Raw genomic sequence first — 19,354 nt, 5'->3', positions numbered from 1 at the left:
TTTTTTGTCTTTTTTGAGACAGGGTCTCTCTATGCAGTTCAGGCCAGCCTTGAGCTCACTTTGTAGCCCAGGTTGGTCTTGAACTCGCAACGATCCTCCTGCCTCAGCCTCCTGAGTGCTGGGATTATGGGCATGCGCCACCATGCCCGGCTTATATACTTTCAAGGAAGGAAAACTATTGACTCTTCACAGAATAATTAAGAAACATTTAGCACTTAAACTGAGAAAACACTAAGTATTGCCATAGTTTTAAATAGATGTGTGTCAATAGTTTGGGGAAAATCAGATGTGTTATCCATCAATATTAGAACATCCTACAAAATTAAAACACCAAGCTTCCAAAAATTGCTCTTGATTTACAAATGTATCTAACGCAAATGTACCTACAGCATTCAAACACAATCAAATTTCTTCCTCAAGTTACAGGTATATCTTCTTTCTAAGAAGTAAAATGAGGTTTCCTTTTTCTTAATTACTATTAAATTGTTTTTCAAAGGTGGCACCTTCCAGAGAATAGACAGAAAACAGTTCTTTCAAAAAATCATATTCCACCTCTAGTATTATTTTAAATGTTCTTGACTTATGTGGCAGAGGTCAAAAGTGAAGTGAATGGCCCTGAACCATCTGCTGACACATACTGAACTATAAACACTGACGATGAACAGACACTAGTTTCTGGCAATACACTGGCACATATATGCTTATCCCTAAGTGAAAACACTCAATGAAAACATAAACATTTGCCATGGCAATATTCCAAGTGAATGGAGCTTAACATCTCCTTTTTTCATGGAAGAGAAAGGTTCTTTGTTGCCCCCCCCCAAGTAGCTTGGTTTTAATCTTAAATGGAAAATTTTATTTTGTATGTTAAGACTGATGCATTGACTAATGTTTCTCACGAGACAATTTAATCACTAAGAATCCTGTCATTTAGGGGCTGAGGGAAGAGCTTAGTGGTAGAGCGTGTGCTTAGCGTGTTTGAGGCCCTGGGTTCAATCTGCAGCACCCAAAGGAAAGCAAAAAGAGGTACCTTGCACTTTTTCTTCCTTAATTTGCTTCTAGGAAGGCTCTCCTCGGGTCAGAGGAAGGCTTGGGAGAACACCTTCTGACTCCAGTGAGACAGTCGCAAATTTCTGTAGTTCAGAATCTTCACATTTTCATTTACATTTGATTTTAAAAGTTGCATTCCTTAATATGCAATTCATTTTCTCAGAAGAACCAAAATTCTATTTATATAGTTAAGGTAATTTGTCTATTTTCTTTAAGAAATTCTAGCTCAGTGATGGCGAACCTTGTAGAGGCGAGCACCCGGACTGCAGCCCAGGGCCACGCTCGCCGCAGAGGCCCACGTTCACTTCAGCCTGAACGCTGAGGTGTTTGTTCAGCAAAGCAACTCACACATTAACACCTTTCGTCTTAAAAGAAAAATAACTGGTGTGCCATAGGTTCGCCACCACTGCTGTCATTTATTTTTTAAAAGAAATAAATCATTTTTGATGCAATTGTTGACACAATTGAGAGTCACTGATACAACTGTTAAGAAATAAAATACATATAACTTTCAACATAAATAGTATAGCACATTATAGCTAAAAAATTGATTATCTAGAATCTGAAAAAAGAATACAAATTTTATATAAACAGTAACAAAGTAAGAGGAATTTGCACCCCCTTTTTAAAAAAAAGGCAACAAAGAACATTCTTGAGAAACTTGAGGCGGATTGCCGCTTCCCAGGAAAGCAGACGGGCTACACAGCGCCGCCAGCGCGCAACACCGGAGAGGCCGCGTCGCGTTCCGGGGGCTGCCCCGGCGCCTCCGCGTCTAGTTCGCAGCTCTCGGCTGTCTGCCTGACCTCCCCTTGCGCGGCAGGGGACCTCTCCTCCCGAGTCTCGTCTGGAGCAGCCCTGTGGCACAGCGTGTCCAGCCTCGCCGGGGAACGCGCCAAGTGAGGTCCGCTGTCGGCCGGCACCTCCTCAGCGCCGGTCCTCTCGGCAGCGGCGTCCCGCTGCTGAACCGAGGGTAAGTACCGTTCAAGCAGACTGTGATCCTGCTCGCTGGCTGAGCTCCCCTCGCCCCCCGACTCGGGCTCTCCGCCGTCCGTAACCGTGTCGACGGAATGTCCCACCGTGCAGCTTTCACTGCCTTGTGTGGAACTTCTTTCAAAATCCGAGGAATCCTTCCAACAGTGAGCTTGTTCTGTTAGGGAGGAATGGAAGCCGGAGTCTGGAAACGCTGGCAGGGATTCCTCTTGAAGAGCTTCATCGTAAGCCATGAACCAATTGGAGATTTCATCAGAACAGGGCTCCCGACTTTGGGGGAACGGAGGAGGCCCGGCTGGCACCAGAGTACTGGATACAGGAGGAGCATCCGTGTGCCGGGAACCCAGGCGCTGGTCCACTGTCTGCTGCCACGCTTGCAGAGCTCTCACCTACAAACCAGAGGACGCAGTGTTATTGTAAGATAAAAATCATGCCTGTTTTAAAACTGTCTTTGAGCTTCTCTCCAGCAGTAATGCAGTTGGCAAGGGGTAGAACTAGAGTCAAAAACTACCCGATGCATAATTTCTCTAAAACGAGAAACCCAAAATACAAAGGAAGAGCAAAGTAAAAGACAGATAACAGGAGGCAGGGAGATGGAGCTTCTGCAAAAGCAAAGGGGACGAGACAGAGGAGGAGAGAGAGGGAAAGGGGTTAGAAGCAGCATGGAGCTGCGTTCTGTGCACATACTACCTCTCCACGGGCAGTGGAATTATGATGTACTGCAAATACACCCCGCAGGAAGGAACTGCCCGGCTCCCCGCAGCCTTTCCATGGGCCCGGGCCGAACCCAGGCTGGCGCAGGCCATACGCGTTCTTGGTGACAAGAGGTTCTCACCAGACCCTAGGCATGGCAGAGTACCAACAAGAAGCTGGGCAGTGCGCGGCTCACTAATGGATTAATAATCTACGGAACACACACTGACCAGCTAAGTCTCATTTTAGATACCCATGTGAAGTTCAAAATTTTTACCTGAAATACAGTACATGCAGCTTTCTAAAATGCCTACAAAGGTCCCAAGTTCCTGATACTATGAACTGTACATTTTTTTTGAACTGTACATTTTAAAAGTAGAAATGTCAAAATTTTACTGTAAAAACTGCAGGCAAGCAAGCAATATAGAGAATTTTTTGGTTTTCTTTGACTGTCTTCCATGCAATCACTTAGAGTACTTTAATGTCTATCCTTCCAGACCTTTCTCTGTGTATTTGCAAATACATAGAAAGCTTTTTTTTTTTCTTTCAGTCTTTTTGAGACAGGGTCTCACTGTGCAGTTCAGGCTGGCCTTGAGCTCACTTTGTAGCCCAGGCTGGTCTCAAACTCGCAACAATCCTCCTACCTTAGCCTCCTGAGTACTGGGATTACAGGCGTGCACCACCATGCCCAGCTAGAAAGCTTTTAAAATCAAGTGCAACTTTAAGCTTTGTGTCTTGTTTTTATTCCCTAAAAGTATTATTTTGGAGATTTTTTTCATGTTGGTCCATATTGTTGCCTTATTCTTTTTAACTGTTCCACAGTATTTTATAGTATTTGTATGCCATACTTTAGCCATTCCCTTACTGATAGTAATCATGAAACTTGAAAAATAAAAAAAATTAATTTTATAGGACAAATAACAAATTATTTTGTAAAACTTTTTTCCAAAAAAATTATCATCAAGAAGTACTTTATGCACTATATATTAGTAAAATCAACTGCCTGTCCCTAAAGCGCGCCATTATTGGAGTCAAAGCCCTCCCAAGCAGTCCTGTGTGCTTTTCAGGCCACGCACACTGTAACCATCATGTACTGCCTTACCTTTTGTCATGTTTCATTCAAATATTCTTTACATAGATAGCTATGTAAAACTTCAAACTCAGTTTAACATCTCTCAATGAAGCCACTTTCCTCTGGCTTCATATTATGTTTTCTTGTCAAAATAATGCAAACGTTTTTCTCCAGGTTAAATAAAATGTAACAAAATTCACTGTCCTAATTGAGAGTTAGTAGGAAAGAACAAAAACCACACCTTCACCTGGAGAAAAGGCAGCCCCGGGGCAGAGTGCATCCCGGCATGGGGAAGGCCCGCAGTTAAACGCTCAGAGAGGGAGCGCAGGGAGAGACGGGCACAGGGAGAAAGCGATTAGCAGGCCTGCCCACTCCAGGACTAGCCCAGCGCATCTACAGTCTTCCTTCATCCACGTGTTTGTGAAATAAGCAGGAGGAGGTTTACCTGGTTCCAAAGAAATTTGACAGCCTCTTCTTGTACAGCTTTTTTGGCGTGTTCTTCATCTCTTTCTTTTCTTAATCTACAATAGTTCAAAATACGTTACAGATACAAGGCTGTTTTGACTTGCACTTCTTGTTACCATGAAGCACATGCACTGCCAAGAGATTAGCAAGCTAGTAATAGCCTTTTCCACTTTTAGAGTGTTGGAGCTGCAAAAAAAAAAAAGGGAGGGGCGGGGATATAACTCAGCGGCACAGGCGCCTGCCTGGCAAGTGCAAGGTCCTGAGTTCGATTCCCAGTACCAAAAAAAAAAAAAAGAGTATCGAAGCTGGAACTTTAGTTTTAAACTACGACTCGAAGTGCAGCTGAATGAGATGCGACTGGAAGTCCGGACGTGGAGTCTATAAAATATCGCCGCCAGGCACCCCTATCCTTGCTCTCCCTCGTTTTTTAGAGTCTTCGCTTGGGTCATTGCTGCCATCTCCCTATCTAGGCCTTTTACCAATCCCAGCCACCCTGGATCATCACTCAGACCGTCACCACTATTCTGTTCTGATTTTTTTTGGCAGTGCGGGGGATGGGACCCAGGACACCGGGTGACAGGCGAGCGCTCTGCCACTGAGCTGCTCTCCGTCCTCTCTGAGCATGCAGCCCACTTCTCTTTCCTCTTTTCTCTGTTTTAGGTGCCTGTGGGCTGAGTGCTGCAGAATCGGCCTACAGAGGATTTAGAACTGGAAGACTGAATTCTACTACTCTTTTTTTTTGGTACCAGAAATCAAACTCAGGACCTGGCACTTGCTGTGCAGGCTCTTGTGCCGCTGAGCTATGTCCTTGGCCCCAAAGATATTTCTTTTTCTTTGTGGTACTGGGCATTGAACTCGGCCTTGTGCACACTAGGCAAGCACTCACCCATGGAGCTACAGCCTCAGCGCATCTCTCAAGACACTCTCTTGTGCCACCTGGTGTTCCTAAACTACAACTCGCAAACTCCCTCACCCGCAGCCTCCCTGAACTATTCCTCGAGACTCAGTTCTATTTTTTGTCTCACGCCAGGGTCAGAAAACTGCTTCTCGACGCGTTCGCACACCTTCCCCCCGTGTGAGCTGCTGTCCTGCTAAACTCCTTGTGACGTCGGTCAAGTACTGACACCCCACTACCCCCCCTTCCACTGACGGCTCAGTGCCAGCCTTCCGCTCGCCCCATTCCTGTCATTATCCATGGGGGGCCTCACGTTCACACGGATCAGTGATGGTGAACTTTCACGAGCACCCAAACTAACCCAAACCCCACTTAGTAATCGCAAAGTGCCAACACTGCAATTAAACCTGAATACTGAGGTTTTAGTTTAGAAAAAAACTAGTCGCACATTAACATCTTTTTTCTTAAAAACACAACTCTCTGCTAAATCTTAGATACTAAATTTCAAATTTCATTAGAAAACTTAAAACTAAAATCTTATGTTAATAAAAGCAAACGTATTAAATCTCACAGCCAGTTCAAGCACATATATATACACAGTGGGTCATACACACAGTTTCTACTGAAACGTGGCTTCTACTGCACACCCGTCTTGTTCAGCCGGGCCCGGGCAGTGGCCGATCAGGCTGCCCTCTAGGAAGCCCCAGGTCTGGGAGCGCCTGGGAGCTGATGCTCAGGTGCGCTTCCTGGACGGCAGCGCTGTGCCATCACAAATCGTCTCCGTGGGAATTAAGCCCTGCCTGTGCAGTTCGGCTAGGGTAGGTCAATTGGAGCTTGTATGTAGTTTCTCCTGGACTCTGCCCTCAAGCATTATGTGTAATTTTTGGATGATTTTAATCTGATTGATTTTGCTGTGGTAAAGAGTAACCAGAAACAGAACAATTTCCCTGCGCTCTTTAAGGACATTTAAATCTAACATGTGCTGGAAATCTCTGTGCTTCCTATGCACCTCTACTCTCTTGTGAAACACTCTGCCCCAACAGAACTGAACACACCCTCTCCTACCCCACGCTTCCATTCCTTCTTGGCCTCTTTTCTTGCTTTCCGTTTCCACCTAATAACATTAATAAATACTGCTAGTTTCAATATTAATGTGATGGAGACCACTGCGAAGCAGCCCTGAGCAGGACTTAAATTAACCAACTGGCTTTTTATGTTTACTTGTGAGTCTGTCTAAGGCCTTGTCTGGAGATGGGCAGTGGACTCATAGTAAGTGAACTTCTGGGAGTCACTGATCCCTACTGAGGCTGGTAATGGCGGATGAAGCCAGAAAGCCTCAAAGGATGAGACAAGGTCACAGCCAAGGACAGCTGGATCCACCCTCAACTAGATAAAGACTGTAGCCTCAGGCATCTCACTCCTGGGTGGATGAACTTAATACCTTACTTGGAGAAGTCCTTGAGTGATTCCGCCCTTCTCGAGTATTCCCCTCCCTTCTTCTGGTAACTAAATAAGTATGGGCCACCCAGAGAAGGTCTTGGTCTTAGCCCTGAGAGAATCTAAATTCTGTGAGAGGGCTCTGATCCTCCTGGAGCCCTGAAATCATTCCATTTGCCTCTTTTATTTAGCCTTCACCGAACACTCACTTGGAGATTGCGGACCTGATCAGCCCACAATAACTAAGGGATAGTATTAACTTGATACAGTACTAATGAAATCCTAATTTTTCTGGTTTGATAATCAGTAAAACATGTGGGCCATGGAATTAAGGAAAGTTCCTATGGTAGCTGCAGAATTTTAGTCCCTTTTGAATTCTTGGTATTTTTATTTCTTATGTCACTTACTGGATTCTATGTAAGACTTCCTTAAATTTTTTATTTATCCAGTTTTTCTTTGCTGTCTGTTCTTCTCTATGTACAGAATTACACAGGCCTGTACACCTCACATTTAGTCAACATTTTTCAAGACTGCATTTACAGCTAGAGAGATACATAGACAGATGGATTGATTTATCAATTGCTATGCTGGGGATGGAGATGCACATGACATTGTGTGCCCGCAAGATGCTCTCAGCACACTATAGGAGACAAACAAGCGAAACAAGAGTGGGTAGGTGTATGAAAAGTGGTGACCACAGCAGCATACTGTTCGGAAACAACTCAACCCAGTGGCAAAGCAAGCACAAGGTTTGGTCCTCAGCAACAACAACAAAAAAATTTACACCAGAAACCAAGAAAAGAGCGCACAGAGGATTTGTGACCCACCTCCTTACTTCATCAGTTAAGCGAACAATGTGCTCCTGCATCCTGCGCAGCCGGATCTCATAGCGCACTTCTTTGGCTTGAGGGTTGTAGTTCCTCGCATAAAAGCCCCGCCAGCAGGCCTGAAGCTTGGTGACTGCTTCGTTGCACTTCTGAAGAGAAACCTCATCTTGTCCCAAAGCAACGGCTCGCTCAGTTACAATCCTGCAGGGAAGTCTCTCTGAAGTTGTTTCGGACGCCGTTTCTTCACTGTCTGGCTCTGCGGGACAGACACTGTGTCCGGCTGACTCAGGAAAACCTGTCAGACTGCGGCTGTCATCCTGTGACACAGCACTAATTACCACTGGCTCGGGGCGAGATGACAGCTCACCCTTCCCATCCACCTCTGTACTGATCTTATTTTTCAACAGCTGAACAGAATTCTCATTTGTTCCCCATACAGCCTTTTCGTGTTCCTCACCCACGTCCTGGTTCTCCAGCCTTCTCAGAGATTCATCTGCAGCACCGTCATCTAGGCCCAAGTGAATGCCCTGCAGCCTCAGTTCCACTGTAGGTGACACTGGAGACAGTCCTGACGCGACTGGCATAAAGGTAGATTCTGAAGACAGGAGGCTGCAGTTTAACTTGTCCTCATCTGTCTGTATGTCTTCCAGGTTCAGGTCATTCCGAGAGTATCTTGCAGTGTGCACGGAGGCTGGAAAGTTATTCTTAGCAGCATATAACTGGTCGTCGTTATTGCTTGTCCCAACCCAAGAATTGACCTGGACGACAGGTTCTACAAGAATCAACAGAGCATCCTTTAACTCTCTAAATACTGAAAAAGCTGTCTTAGTTGTATCCTTTTAATGAAACCTCATTCCTGAAATATAGTAAAATAAATGCCTTCAGTGATTTCCTATAATATGCCTAAAGCCCCAAACCAAACATTTTTAAGAACACAATTACAATAATAAAAGTCTGAGTCACATGCAGTATTGAATTTGCTTGAAATTTTTTTTCTTGAATTTTTTTTTTTTTTTTTTTTTCAAATTTAGACAATGCTAGTAGAGGTACTTTGACTTTTTTTTTTGATAGGGTTTCCCTCTGGGAGTGGTGGCGCACGCCTGAAGTCCCAGCACTCGGGAGTCTGAGGCAGGAGGATCATCGTGAGTTCAAGGCCAGCCTCGGCTACAAAGTGAGCTCAAGGCCAACCTGAACTGCGCAGTGAGACTCTGTCTCAAAAAGAAAAAAAAAAAGGGATAGGGTCTCCCTATGCACTTCAGGCTGGCCTTGAGCTCACTATGTGGCCTAGGCTGGCCTCAAACTTATGGTGATCCTCCTGCCTCAGCCTCCCAAATTCTGCAATTATAGGTTATGAACCACCATACCTAGCAGTTAACATTTTTTTAAAAATTAGAAATATAATAATTACACTATATATATACATACACATATAACAAATATGTGTATACATACATATAAAGTAGCAGATTCAAATGATCACTAAAGTTATACTAATAAAGTTACAAGAATGTATTTTTTTCTGACCTGGTACCCGACAAATAAATGAGTTGAAGAAAAGTGATTAAGACAAACGAATTTCTTACCACTCTCCTGGACTATGAGGTGGTCCTGAACAGAGCCCGAGTACTCCGGTCCAAGGGGAGCCCGTGGTTCCACAGGAACAAGAGAAGATAACTCTTCGTTTTGGCTTTGGTTCATCAACTGCCTCTGGTGAAACCTAAAAATCAGTAACATCCGAAGTCATCTAGCAAAAATACAAACGAACAAAGAAACAAACCAACAACAACAACACCAACCCAGTTCTTTCGCTTCCTAGTAACAATGCCAACAAGGCTGAAGGTGACAGCTTTACAGTGGAGATATCTTTACTCTCTGGCTAATTACAAAGTCTCACTCGAAAGCGCTGGGTAAGAAGATTAAAATGTACTTGTCACTTGTGCAGACAGACATCATACGCACACCTATACCTATGCACCAATATGTAAAGGAAGGGTCTCTGATAAAAGAAATCACTATTAAATGCTTCAAGCTATGCTTCTTAAGTGTTTAAAAACCTGTATTAGGGCTGGGGATTTAGCTCAGCGGCACAGCGCCTGCCTGGCAAGCACAAGGTCATGAGTTCGATTCCCAGTACGGGAAAAAAAAATAAAAAAAAAAAAAAAACACCTGTATTATACAACTACATTACAAGGCCAAATACATTTTTTAAGATGCTTAGGATCAAACCCAGGGCATCCTAGACAAGCTATCACTGGTCTATGCCCTGGCCCCTGATAGATAAATTTAAAAAAAAAAAAAAAAAAAAAAAAATATATATATATATATATACACACACACATACTTTTTCTTATAAATGTATTGTTTTTGGTACCGGGAAGCTAACTTAGGACCTTGCACTTGCCAGGCAGGCACTCGTGCCACTGAGCTGCACCCCGGCCTTATATATCTGAAAATCTCATTTCTTCACGACATACTGCTCGGCGCTCTCTGTTCTAAAGGTGATCAGCAACACGGCGACTGTGGGCCAAGCTGCACCGTGCGGCTCGGCCTCCTGCAGGCCCGCTACCGTGACAAGAGGCCCAAGTGCCCAGAGATTTGGGCCAAAGCAGGGCCTCCGACCTACCATGGAGGAAAGATGGAGCTATTTTCACCTGTGAATCCGTCAGCTGCCACGCATAAATGTGCTCACCTCTGTTTGCTCAGAATCTTCTCTAGTTTGGCATCCTCTGCAGTTTGAAGCCCCAGGATAGCAGTGAGAGGACACACTGTAGCCAGATACTGGACAAGCTGGATGTGCTGGCCAGGTCGATATGCTCGCCCCTTGCCTTGGCTATAGAGCCACTCAGCCTTCAAACTGGAATTCAGGAAAATAAACAAGGGGGGTGGTACCAGGGTGGACAAGACTCTGCTAAGCAACAGTGATCTTCCTCTTAATGTACCTTATCAAAACCACTGGATATTTTCCATAAATACAATTCACCCAAGCTTTTATAAAAATCTGTTCTTCCGACTCACTTCTCCTACTCTATGTCCGAAACCTCTTTTCACACTTAGGGGCACTTCCACAAGGCTGTACTAATGATTTCAAGTATTTTTAAACTACTCTGAAGAAGCAGTGAGTTCTCTCTCCATTCACTTTGACAAGCTGAAGTACCTGACCGCCTCAGAGTGGTACCATGGCTCATGAGCTTAAGTCTTCCCGTGATCTTGCTCGCAACCGAACTGAACCACTGAAATTGCATTTTAAATCATGGCTTCATAGTGACAGTTTTTTAAAAAGTTAACTGGTCATATAGGATGCTAGTGAACCAGCAACTCTTTTGAAAACTGGTAAATAAAGAATGAGAATTTCCAAAGAAAGAAAGCACACCAAAGTGATTTAAAAAAAAAAAAATGAGTAACTGATAGATTCAGAGACCTAACGGAGTCTACTCGGACATCCAGACAAGCCAAGCCTTCAGGGGACCCCCGCCCCCTCGTGTTATGATGCGAAGCACCTAAGCCTCAAACCAATGCAGACAACCTATGAGGCCTGCAACAGTAATAAAGTAATGTCTTAAGTCACTAACAAAAAGAGCAAGAAAGAAACTCACGAAAAATATCCCAACTGCAATTTAGGACCTTATTTGAACCTTATCTTAAAAATGCATGGAAGCCATACATGGTGGCACGTGCCTACAATCCCAGCACTTTGAGACGCTGAGTCAAGAGTAGTACAAGTTCGAGCCCGGCCTGGATAACTTAGCAGGGCCTCTTCTCAAAATAAATAATAAAAAGAGACTGGAGATGTAGCTCAGTAAGATAGACTCATGGTCCATATCCAGTAGCATGAAAATGCTTTTTTTAAAAAACAGCATTTAAAAGCTGGACGTGATCATATACACAGGTAACTGCAGTACCTAGAAGGCTGAAGCAGGAAAGGAGTCCAAGTTTAAAGTCAGCCTCAACTGCGCAATGAGACCCTGTATCAAAACAACAAATAAAAAAATGCATTGAAGAATTGAGGAGAGCCAGGCATAGTGGCACATGCCTGCAATCCCAGCTCTCAGGAGGCTGAGGCAGGAGGATCATTGTGAACTCTAGGCCAGCCTGGGCTACATAGTGAGTTCAAGGCAGCCTGAACTATATATAGTGAAACCCTGTCTCAAAAAACAAAAAAAAGAAGAAGAACTGACAGTTTAACTCAGAGATGGCCTAACCTAACATGCACAAGGCTTGGGTTCAATCCCCAGCACTGCAGATAGAGACAGACAGACAGGACATAGATGCGTGCATCCATTTATAAGGAAGATTAGAATTGTAAGTTCTGAGCAAACATCTAATGTTATTAAAGCATTACAGAATTCTTAATTTTTCTGAGATATAATAGCTTTGTGGTTACACCTGGGAACTCCTCCCTTTTAGAGATATACAAGGAAATACAGGTGACATGCAATCTGAGATGTGCTTCAGAACAACACAGGAGGAGGGGATGAAGGTATGTAACTGAGACAAGGCTGGGCACGAGGCTGGCCAAACTGCAGGAAGGTCACCAGCAGGCTGCCCTCAAATGTGAAAACGCTGTCGGTCCTGCAGAAACTCCAATGTTCTCTTACAGGAAGGTCAGAGAAGATAACTCAAGTACACCCATGTTCTACCTTTAGGACTGGTCAGTTTGAAGCAAAATATGACTTCCACTTAGACCAAGTTGCTGCAGGGTAGAGGGGAAGAGACCCTTGTTTTGTGGGCAAACTCGACCAGGCATCCGCGCCGCACTCCGCCCTCGCACACCCTGCCCGGCTCCCGGCTGCCGTGCCTCCTGCTCTCTGCCCTACTCAGCAACCAAATGGAACTGCAGGAGAAGGCAGCAGAAAGCACTACACTCTGACACTCATCCTACCGTCAGGAAACCCCTCAGCCTTTTTTATTTTGAGACAAAGTCTTGCTAAATTGTCCAGGCTGAGCTTGAACTTGCAATCTTCTTGCCTCAGCCTCCCAAAGTGCTGGGATTGAAAGGTGAAAGTCAGGCCGGGGGCATACACCTGTAATCCTAACTGGTTGGGAGGCCAGGCCAGGAAGATAGAAACTTCCAGGGCAGCATAGGCAATTTAGCAAGACTCTGTCCCAGAATAAAACACGAAGAGCTGAGGATATAGCTCAGTGGACGAGCGCTTCCGAGCGTGCACAAGGCTCTGGGTTTAATCCCCACTACTAAAAGAGTAAAGTAAATAAATAAAGCAAACACTGTAAAAGTTTCTTTTGGTTTTTGGGGTTTTTTTTTATTTTTTTGAGACAGGGTCTTGCAATGCAGTTCAGGCTGGCCTTGAGCTCACTTTGTAGCCCAGGCTGGTCTCAAACTCACAATGATCCTCCTGCCTCAGCCTCCCGAGTGCTGGGATTACAGGCGTCCGCCACCACAACTGGCCTGAAGGTAATAATCATTTTTAAAAGTGAGGGAGAAGGCGCGTGTTGGATAAATGAACGCATGCACATGTGTACGCAGGGTGGAAAGTGAAACGAGAACAACTCATTTCAGTAAAGAGAACAACTCATTCTCCCGCTTCTCCACTGTCACGTTCACACCCTCGCTCCTCACCGTCCCTGCAGCTCTGACCCCAGTGGGCACCCCCGCTCCAGACCAGGGAAACTGAGAAACGGGGAAGCTCGCACGTGCACCGGCTCACAGGCACGGGAAGGGAAGGGCCAACCAGCAGGCCGACATGTTCCTAGAGTCAGTATTCTGAGAGGTTCTAAGAAGTCTTACTCCCCTTCTGTGTGATGCTATACACTCGCACGCAGCTAACCCTCAATCACACACGATGCACAAGTGTCCCATGTCCCGGACAGATGAGTGAGAAACCTCTCCAAACCCACCTGCTGTCAGCTGGGGACTGCATCGGACTCACCAGCCCGGCCTCTGCAGCCACTTCCTGTCCACTTTGAAAAAGAAGAGACGGTTCTACACGACCAGTACACAGTCTGTTATACGACTGCACTAAAGCTCTTCATTCCCAAACGTATTTTCAAGTAAGATTCAATCTGATCTACAGTAAGTTAGGGATGGCTTTCTCATGACTACGACGTTGAAGAGGGCATGTTCACCTTTCTTTCTGAGAAATAACGTATCCATCGAGGACTCTGAGGCGTAAGCACCAGCTGACGATGTACGGCCGGTAGTCGAACCCCGGGATGGAGGGTGTTGCCATCACACAAGGGTTATTCATGATGGATAACTGCTCCAGCTCGGTTAGGGATGCCAAAAAAGAGACCTGGAACAGAGGACGTCTGTGCTGAGCAAAACAGACGATTCAGTGTCACGCACAGGGCTTCTGGGGACTGCACATCTCTGGCAGCATTTGAGAGTGCATCAATTTCCCTCTTGTTCTGAAAAGCAACAAGAGCCACTGACTTCCAAAATTCCAGCAATGAGGTCATCTGCCCTTGCTGCAGCAAGTCACTGAGAAAGTCCCAGGCCTACTTCCCAGCAGGGACGACCCCATCTTGGAAACGTAGGAACAGCCAGGGGAGGGTGGACGGGGTGCGCCACTAACCCCAGCAACGCAGGAGTCCGTCCACCATCACCTTTCAGGACGCAAACTGCAGCATTACAAGGGAAAAGAGGCCTTAACGACACATGGACAGCTGATATCAAGGAAAAATACAGAGAAAAATAATCATCATCTAGAACTAAGTATTTTATCTTGATAGTATTTTCTTCCAAGATGTTCAAGGTTTAAAAGCGAACTCACAAACTTTTATGTCTCACCTGGATTTTCCAGCTTCCTCGACCCTATAAAGAGCATAAAATTTTACCTCATTTAAATCTCGAATTTCATTTTCTGCCAAAGAAAGTATAGCAAGACTTCTGGGTAGATGAGCAGGTGCCATTCTAAGAGAAGTAATGATGTTTCCATGTAAAAGCAGGGTCTTAAAAGTAAAAACAGTATGAATTACAAATGAGTAGATTACCAATAAATGGATCTATTTTGACAACATCACAATGTTATGTGTAAAAATAAAGGGATCTATTTTGTTATACTTCTCATTACATATAAATCAAAGATTATTAATATTCAGAAAGACCCTAGCTGATTTTGTTAACTTTCTCTTTTCACATCAACATCTTCAACTCAAGAAAAATTAAAGATTTGTCTAAGAGACCAGGCCTGTTGGTGCATGCCTATAATCCTAGCACTTGGGAGGCTGAGGCAGGAGGACTGCTATGAATCTGAGGCCAGCCTGGGCTACAAAGTGAGTTCAAGGCCAGCCTGAACTGCACAGTGATACCCTGTCTCAAAAAACAAAAAAGATTTGAACACATGCTTGATATAGCAACTAGCATGCTGTGAAATATAAATAACTAGACTCAGAGCAAATTCCAACACACTTCTTCATTTCCTTTTAAACCAAAATACCCAGACATAGTGGCAGACACCTGTAATCCCAGCAATGGGAGGTTGAGGCACGAGGATCACCACGAGTTTGAAGCCAGCATGAACTACATAGTGAATGCAGGGCCACCCTGTTCTGAACAGTGAGGTCCAGGCCAGCCTGAACTACACAGTGAGACCCTGTCTCAAAAACAAAACAAAACAAAAAACCCCACTAAAATAGAGGGTCATAAAAGTGAAAAAGAGGCCATTAAAACAATCACATATAAAGCCAATTTTCCAAAAGAGTTAAGAGACAAGCTATAGCCCATGTATTACAAGTATATTCTTTTGGTCACTAAAAACTAGGAAAAGAGAGAACGTGCTACTTGTAGATGAAGCGGACTCACATTAAGTCAGAAACAGGAAACTCTTGAATAAACAAGACTGACCACCCAGGGTTGTGATCAGATGATCACGCCTCTATTCCAAGAAGAAATAAAATAGTTCAGTCATCTTTAGTTCTTTTAAATTCTCTTAGCATCTATCAGGACTGCATTTAGCTATAGTAGATTATTCAGAATAAATGTTACTAAAAATGATTGCTGTTCAAGATGCAGTGAAAACAGCTAAGATACTGTTCTAAGGCTTAATGAGTCCACCTGATGTTGATAATACCCAATAAAAAAAAAAAAAAAACAGAAAAAGCCCTACAAGTTTTTTAAAGCCATGATTCTGTTATTTCTTTGCATGATACATCTCCTCCATATTCATGCGTTATACGTTTATTTTCTGAATTAAAGTGAAATTAATTTTTTAATTAATACCTAGTCTACAAAATAGAAAAGCTGCCAGGCATGGTGGCACATGCCTGTAATCTCAGCACTCAGGAGGCTGAGGCAGGAGGATCTTTGTGAGTTCGAGGCTAGTCTGGTCTACAAAATGAGTTCAAGACCAGCCTGAACTGCATAGTGTGAGGCTGTCTCAAAAAAAACAAAAACAAGAAAAGAAAAAAAAAACAAAACCTGTTACCCACCCCTCCAAAAAAAAAGATTTAGCCAGGCAAGGTGGCATGTGCCTATAATCCCAGGAACACTGCATTCCCAGCGACTTGAGAGGCTGCAGAGGGAAGGTCACCCGAGCCCAGGAGTCCAAGATCACCCTGGCAACGTAGTGATACCCTGTCTCAAAAAAACAAACAAAAACAACAAAAACCAAAAAATATCCAGTCAACCAACAAACCAAAAAAACTCAACATCACGAGAGGTTATATTCAGACCTGTTATGGACTATATAACCAAAGCCACTAACACTGTGTAGAGTGAGAAAGGAATGCCATCAAATTTAGAAGATGGTAAATAAGAATTGACTGAACTACAAGGACCAGCTTTACATGAAACAAATCCGTCATAGAAACTAGCAACAAAGCGAGGCATGGGGGCACATGCCTGTAGTCCCGGCATTCAGGAGCCTGAGGCAGGATGATTATGTGAGCCTAGAAGTTCAAGACCAGCTGGAGCAACACACCAAGACTCAGTTTATTAAAAAAAGAAAGAAAGAAAGAAAGAAAGAAAGAAAGAAAGAAAGAAAGAAAGAAAGAAAAACTAATAACAAAAAATCCCATACTTAATGTCTGCTACTCCCAGAGAATTCTTATAGAACAAAAAGTTCCACACTAAATTCTCAGAGAATTCTCATACATAGAACAATCTGTTTTCATACACAGGAGGTAGACTTTAGGCCAATTGGATGACATTCTCTTAGCATCTAGGAAAAAATTTCATAAATGACAGAACACATGCTTACCTTCAAGGCTATCAATTTCGATAGGTCACCCATCTGGTGTATGCTATTATCTGATAAATCCAGGTGCTGCAAAGCCGTGCAGCTGTTGATTTGGTCCATTGCCTAGCACAAGAAAATTATCACATTAAGGTACTTAAAAAATAAAACTCTTCCTTAGTTTTTGTAGCTCAAAGGTGTTCTGTCTCCTCCTGTTATTCTCAGAAGCAGAGCTGACTGAGAATAAGGGGAGGTAATGCGGGTAAACCACCATGTCACAAGCTCCCACAGCCATTACCCTTCTAAGAGGACGGACTACCCACCAGTTCGGAGCTTCCCAGACAGTGACGGCCTGAAGAACGCTAGTGACATGACAGCTGGTACAGAACAGAGTTTACAGGTCTGGAATGAAGCCAAACAGCGGGGATTTAAATCCCGGCTCCACAACTTCCTAGATGTGCGACTTTAGGCAAATCATTGAACTTCTCTGAGCCTCGTTTCCTCATGTACACAATGGGCAAAGTAGCTCCTGGTCCACCTACCACCCAGGCTGTCACGACCGTCCGCGAGTCAGTCCACAGTAGGTGCTTAGAGGACTACCTGGCATAACTTAACTGCTCGGTAAAAGGCAGCTATTACTATCATTCAGTCTAGTCTACCCACCCATCGTATCAACAATTAAGACACAGAGATAATTTACTAACTTACCCACAACAATCTAGTCACTAGGTGGTAAACAGGACGAGGATCCAGATCCACTTCTCCATTATGCCATTACGCATTTACTTAAGGTTTAACTCAGCAGGATACTATTTTTCTGCTCACCATTCTTCTATTGTTTGACCTACTTTTTTCCCTAAATATAATACAGATTCTTTGTTCATGCTTAAGAGAATACTACACTATATTATATGCTTCAAAATAGAATTTTAAAAACTTATGTTAGTTAGAGATTATTCCTGGTGAATGGAAATGGATACTTCCATTTTTATTCTACTTCTTTCTTTCTTTTTAAAATTTTTTTATTGTTTTGTCTTTCTGAGACAGAGTTTCACTATTCAGTTCAGGGTGGCCTTGAACTCATGGTGATCCTCCTGCCCTAGCCTCCCAGGTGCTGGGATTACAGCCATGCACCACCACATCCAGCTACTCTATAGTTACTTCTATACTGCTTGAATCTCTTTTTTTTTTAACAGAAAACAAATTTGTAATTTTTTTCATTACAAAAACAAACTTACCTTGAGATTATTTCCTGCCAAGTTCAGCCATTCCAAATGTACTAGTTCCTTTAACCCTTCCACATAGCCAATGCTATTATGAGGCAAATTTAATACACGGAGCTGGGTAAGTTTGGCCACACCCATCATCCGCACCAGCCGATTATTGGCCACGGACAACTGGAAAGGAAACATATGATTATTCCCAGGAACAGTATACTACTTTCACATTATGATGGGTACAGAAATGTAAGAAGTCAAACATGTCCAAACAAGCAAACATAATTTTTACTTTTCATATTTATTAACAAAACCCATCATCCATAGAACAATTATTAGTTATTTGTTGTTGTTCTAAGCAACAGAGCTGACTGCTCAGACCTCCTGCAACTGGGTATTAAAGATCCTTTTATCATAGCAATAAGGGGAAATACAAGCACCACAAAAGCGGGGTCCTTGTAATGTCTTAGTCAAAATCTTAGAACAGTGCCATGCATATAAAAAAAAACAAACTAATAAACACTTCTTAAATGAATGAACTCTTTACTCCCAACATTAGGTAAAAAGTTAGCAACACAATATTTTTCCAACATAAAATGTCTTCTTTCTTTAACAGTGCTTCTTTTTCTAGTCCACTCTGAATGTAGCACTTGTGTTATCCTCAGGAGAAAATGTCATGTAGAAGTTTAAGGCGACACTTACTGCTGTCCAGGCCTAAAGAGTTACTTTTTGTCAGGGCACTTTATTGTTTTAATAATGAATTAATCCTATGTAACTACTCCCTAGATAGCCACACCCACCTGTATTAATTGTTTGCATTTTTCCAGATTTTCCAATTTAATAATCTGATTTTTATCCAAAATCAGGGTGTGAATATCAGCTTCGCATGGTAAGTTTGGACCTAATTTCTGTAGTCCTTGCCCCGACCAATTGACCACTGATCCTTAAAAAGACAAGAGGATTTGTTAGAAAATGCAAATATAAAAGCTGAGCATAGAGATGGAATTACACTAATGAAATCTCTACGTAAGTTATAAAACACTAGGGCACAATCAATATCAAGATTTTAAAACTAAGCCAATCTTGAGTTCTAAATAACCAGATTCAATTATTCATTTCCCTCAGAAACATCAAATTACAACTAGGCTTGTGATAGTTTAGTCAAGTCTGTATGATGCAATGCTTTTGAACTGCTCACACTTAAATATTCCATATTTTACGTCTAAGTAACACCGGCACTTTAACACTAGAACTGAATTTTCCAGAGAGGTCAACTTGCTCATAACTAACCATAGATATAGCCTGAAGTGTCCAAGCCACTTTGAAAATTAAAGGGTACTTCTATTAATTCATCCATAAAATAAAGTAATGCACCTATTTCACTAGATTGATGTGAGGGTTAAAAGAGAGAGCATAAAACAGCACTGAACCCGGATGTTGGCACACGGCCCTTACAAAGCTCTTCTTTTTTTTTTTTTTAATTTTAAAAATAAAAGGAGGAAAACATTAACAGACAGACAACCTTTTACAAAATAGCAAAAGAACAGTACAGACAATACAGAGTTACAAACAAAGTG

At 43.1% G+C, this 19,354-nt stretch overlaps 1 protein-coding gene across 7 annotated transcripts in view; it reads right to left on the bottom strand.

Moving 5' to 3' along the window:
- Positions 1-1,442: 1,442 nt before the first annotated feature.
- The window catches only part of Cep97 (centrosomal protein 97kDa), a 19,933-nt gene continuing 2,021 nt past the window's right edge, over positions 1,443-19,354 (bottom strand). For 2 of the 7 annotated variants that reach the window (XM_005386328.2, XM_005386326.2), the window contains exons 2-12: positions 18,578-18,720; positions 17,799-17,957; positions 16,585-16,686; positions 14,222-14,335; positions 13,511-13,677; positions 13,283-13,345; positions 10,119-10,283; positions 9,013-9,146; positions 7,430-8,201; positions 4,251-4,326; positions 1,443-2,429 (exon numbers count right to left, since the gene is read on the bottom strand). In XM_005386328.2, the coding sequence (XP_005386385.1) occupies positions 1,749-2,429; positions 4,251-4,326; positions 7,430-8,201; positions 9,013-9,146; positions 10,119-10,283; positions 13,283-13,345; positions 13,511-13,677; positions 14,222-14,335; positions 16,585-16,686; positions 17,799-17,927 (2,403 nt within the window). In that variant the 5' untranslated portion in view covers positions 17,928-17,957; positions 18,578-18,720 and the 3' untranslated portion in view covers positions 1,443-1,748. The other 5 variants (XM_013515080.1, XM_005386329.2, XM_005386327.2 and 2 more) reach the window with 5 other exon arrangements.

The sequence above is a fragment of the Chinchilla lanigera genome, unplaced genomic scaffold, assembly GCF_000276665.1.
Source record: "Chinchilla lanigera isolate Chin_1 unplaced genomic scaffold, ChiLan1.0 scaffold00026, whole genome shotgun sequence".
In the NCBI taxonomy this organism is placed as follows: Eukaryota; Metazoa; Chordata; class Mammalia; order Rodentia; family Chinchillidae; genus Chinchilla; species Chinchilla lanigera.
This window is presented reverse-complemented; position numbering and strand designations above follow the sequence as displayed.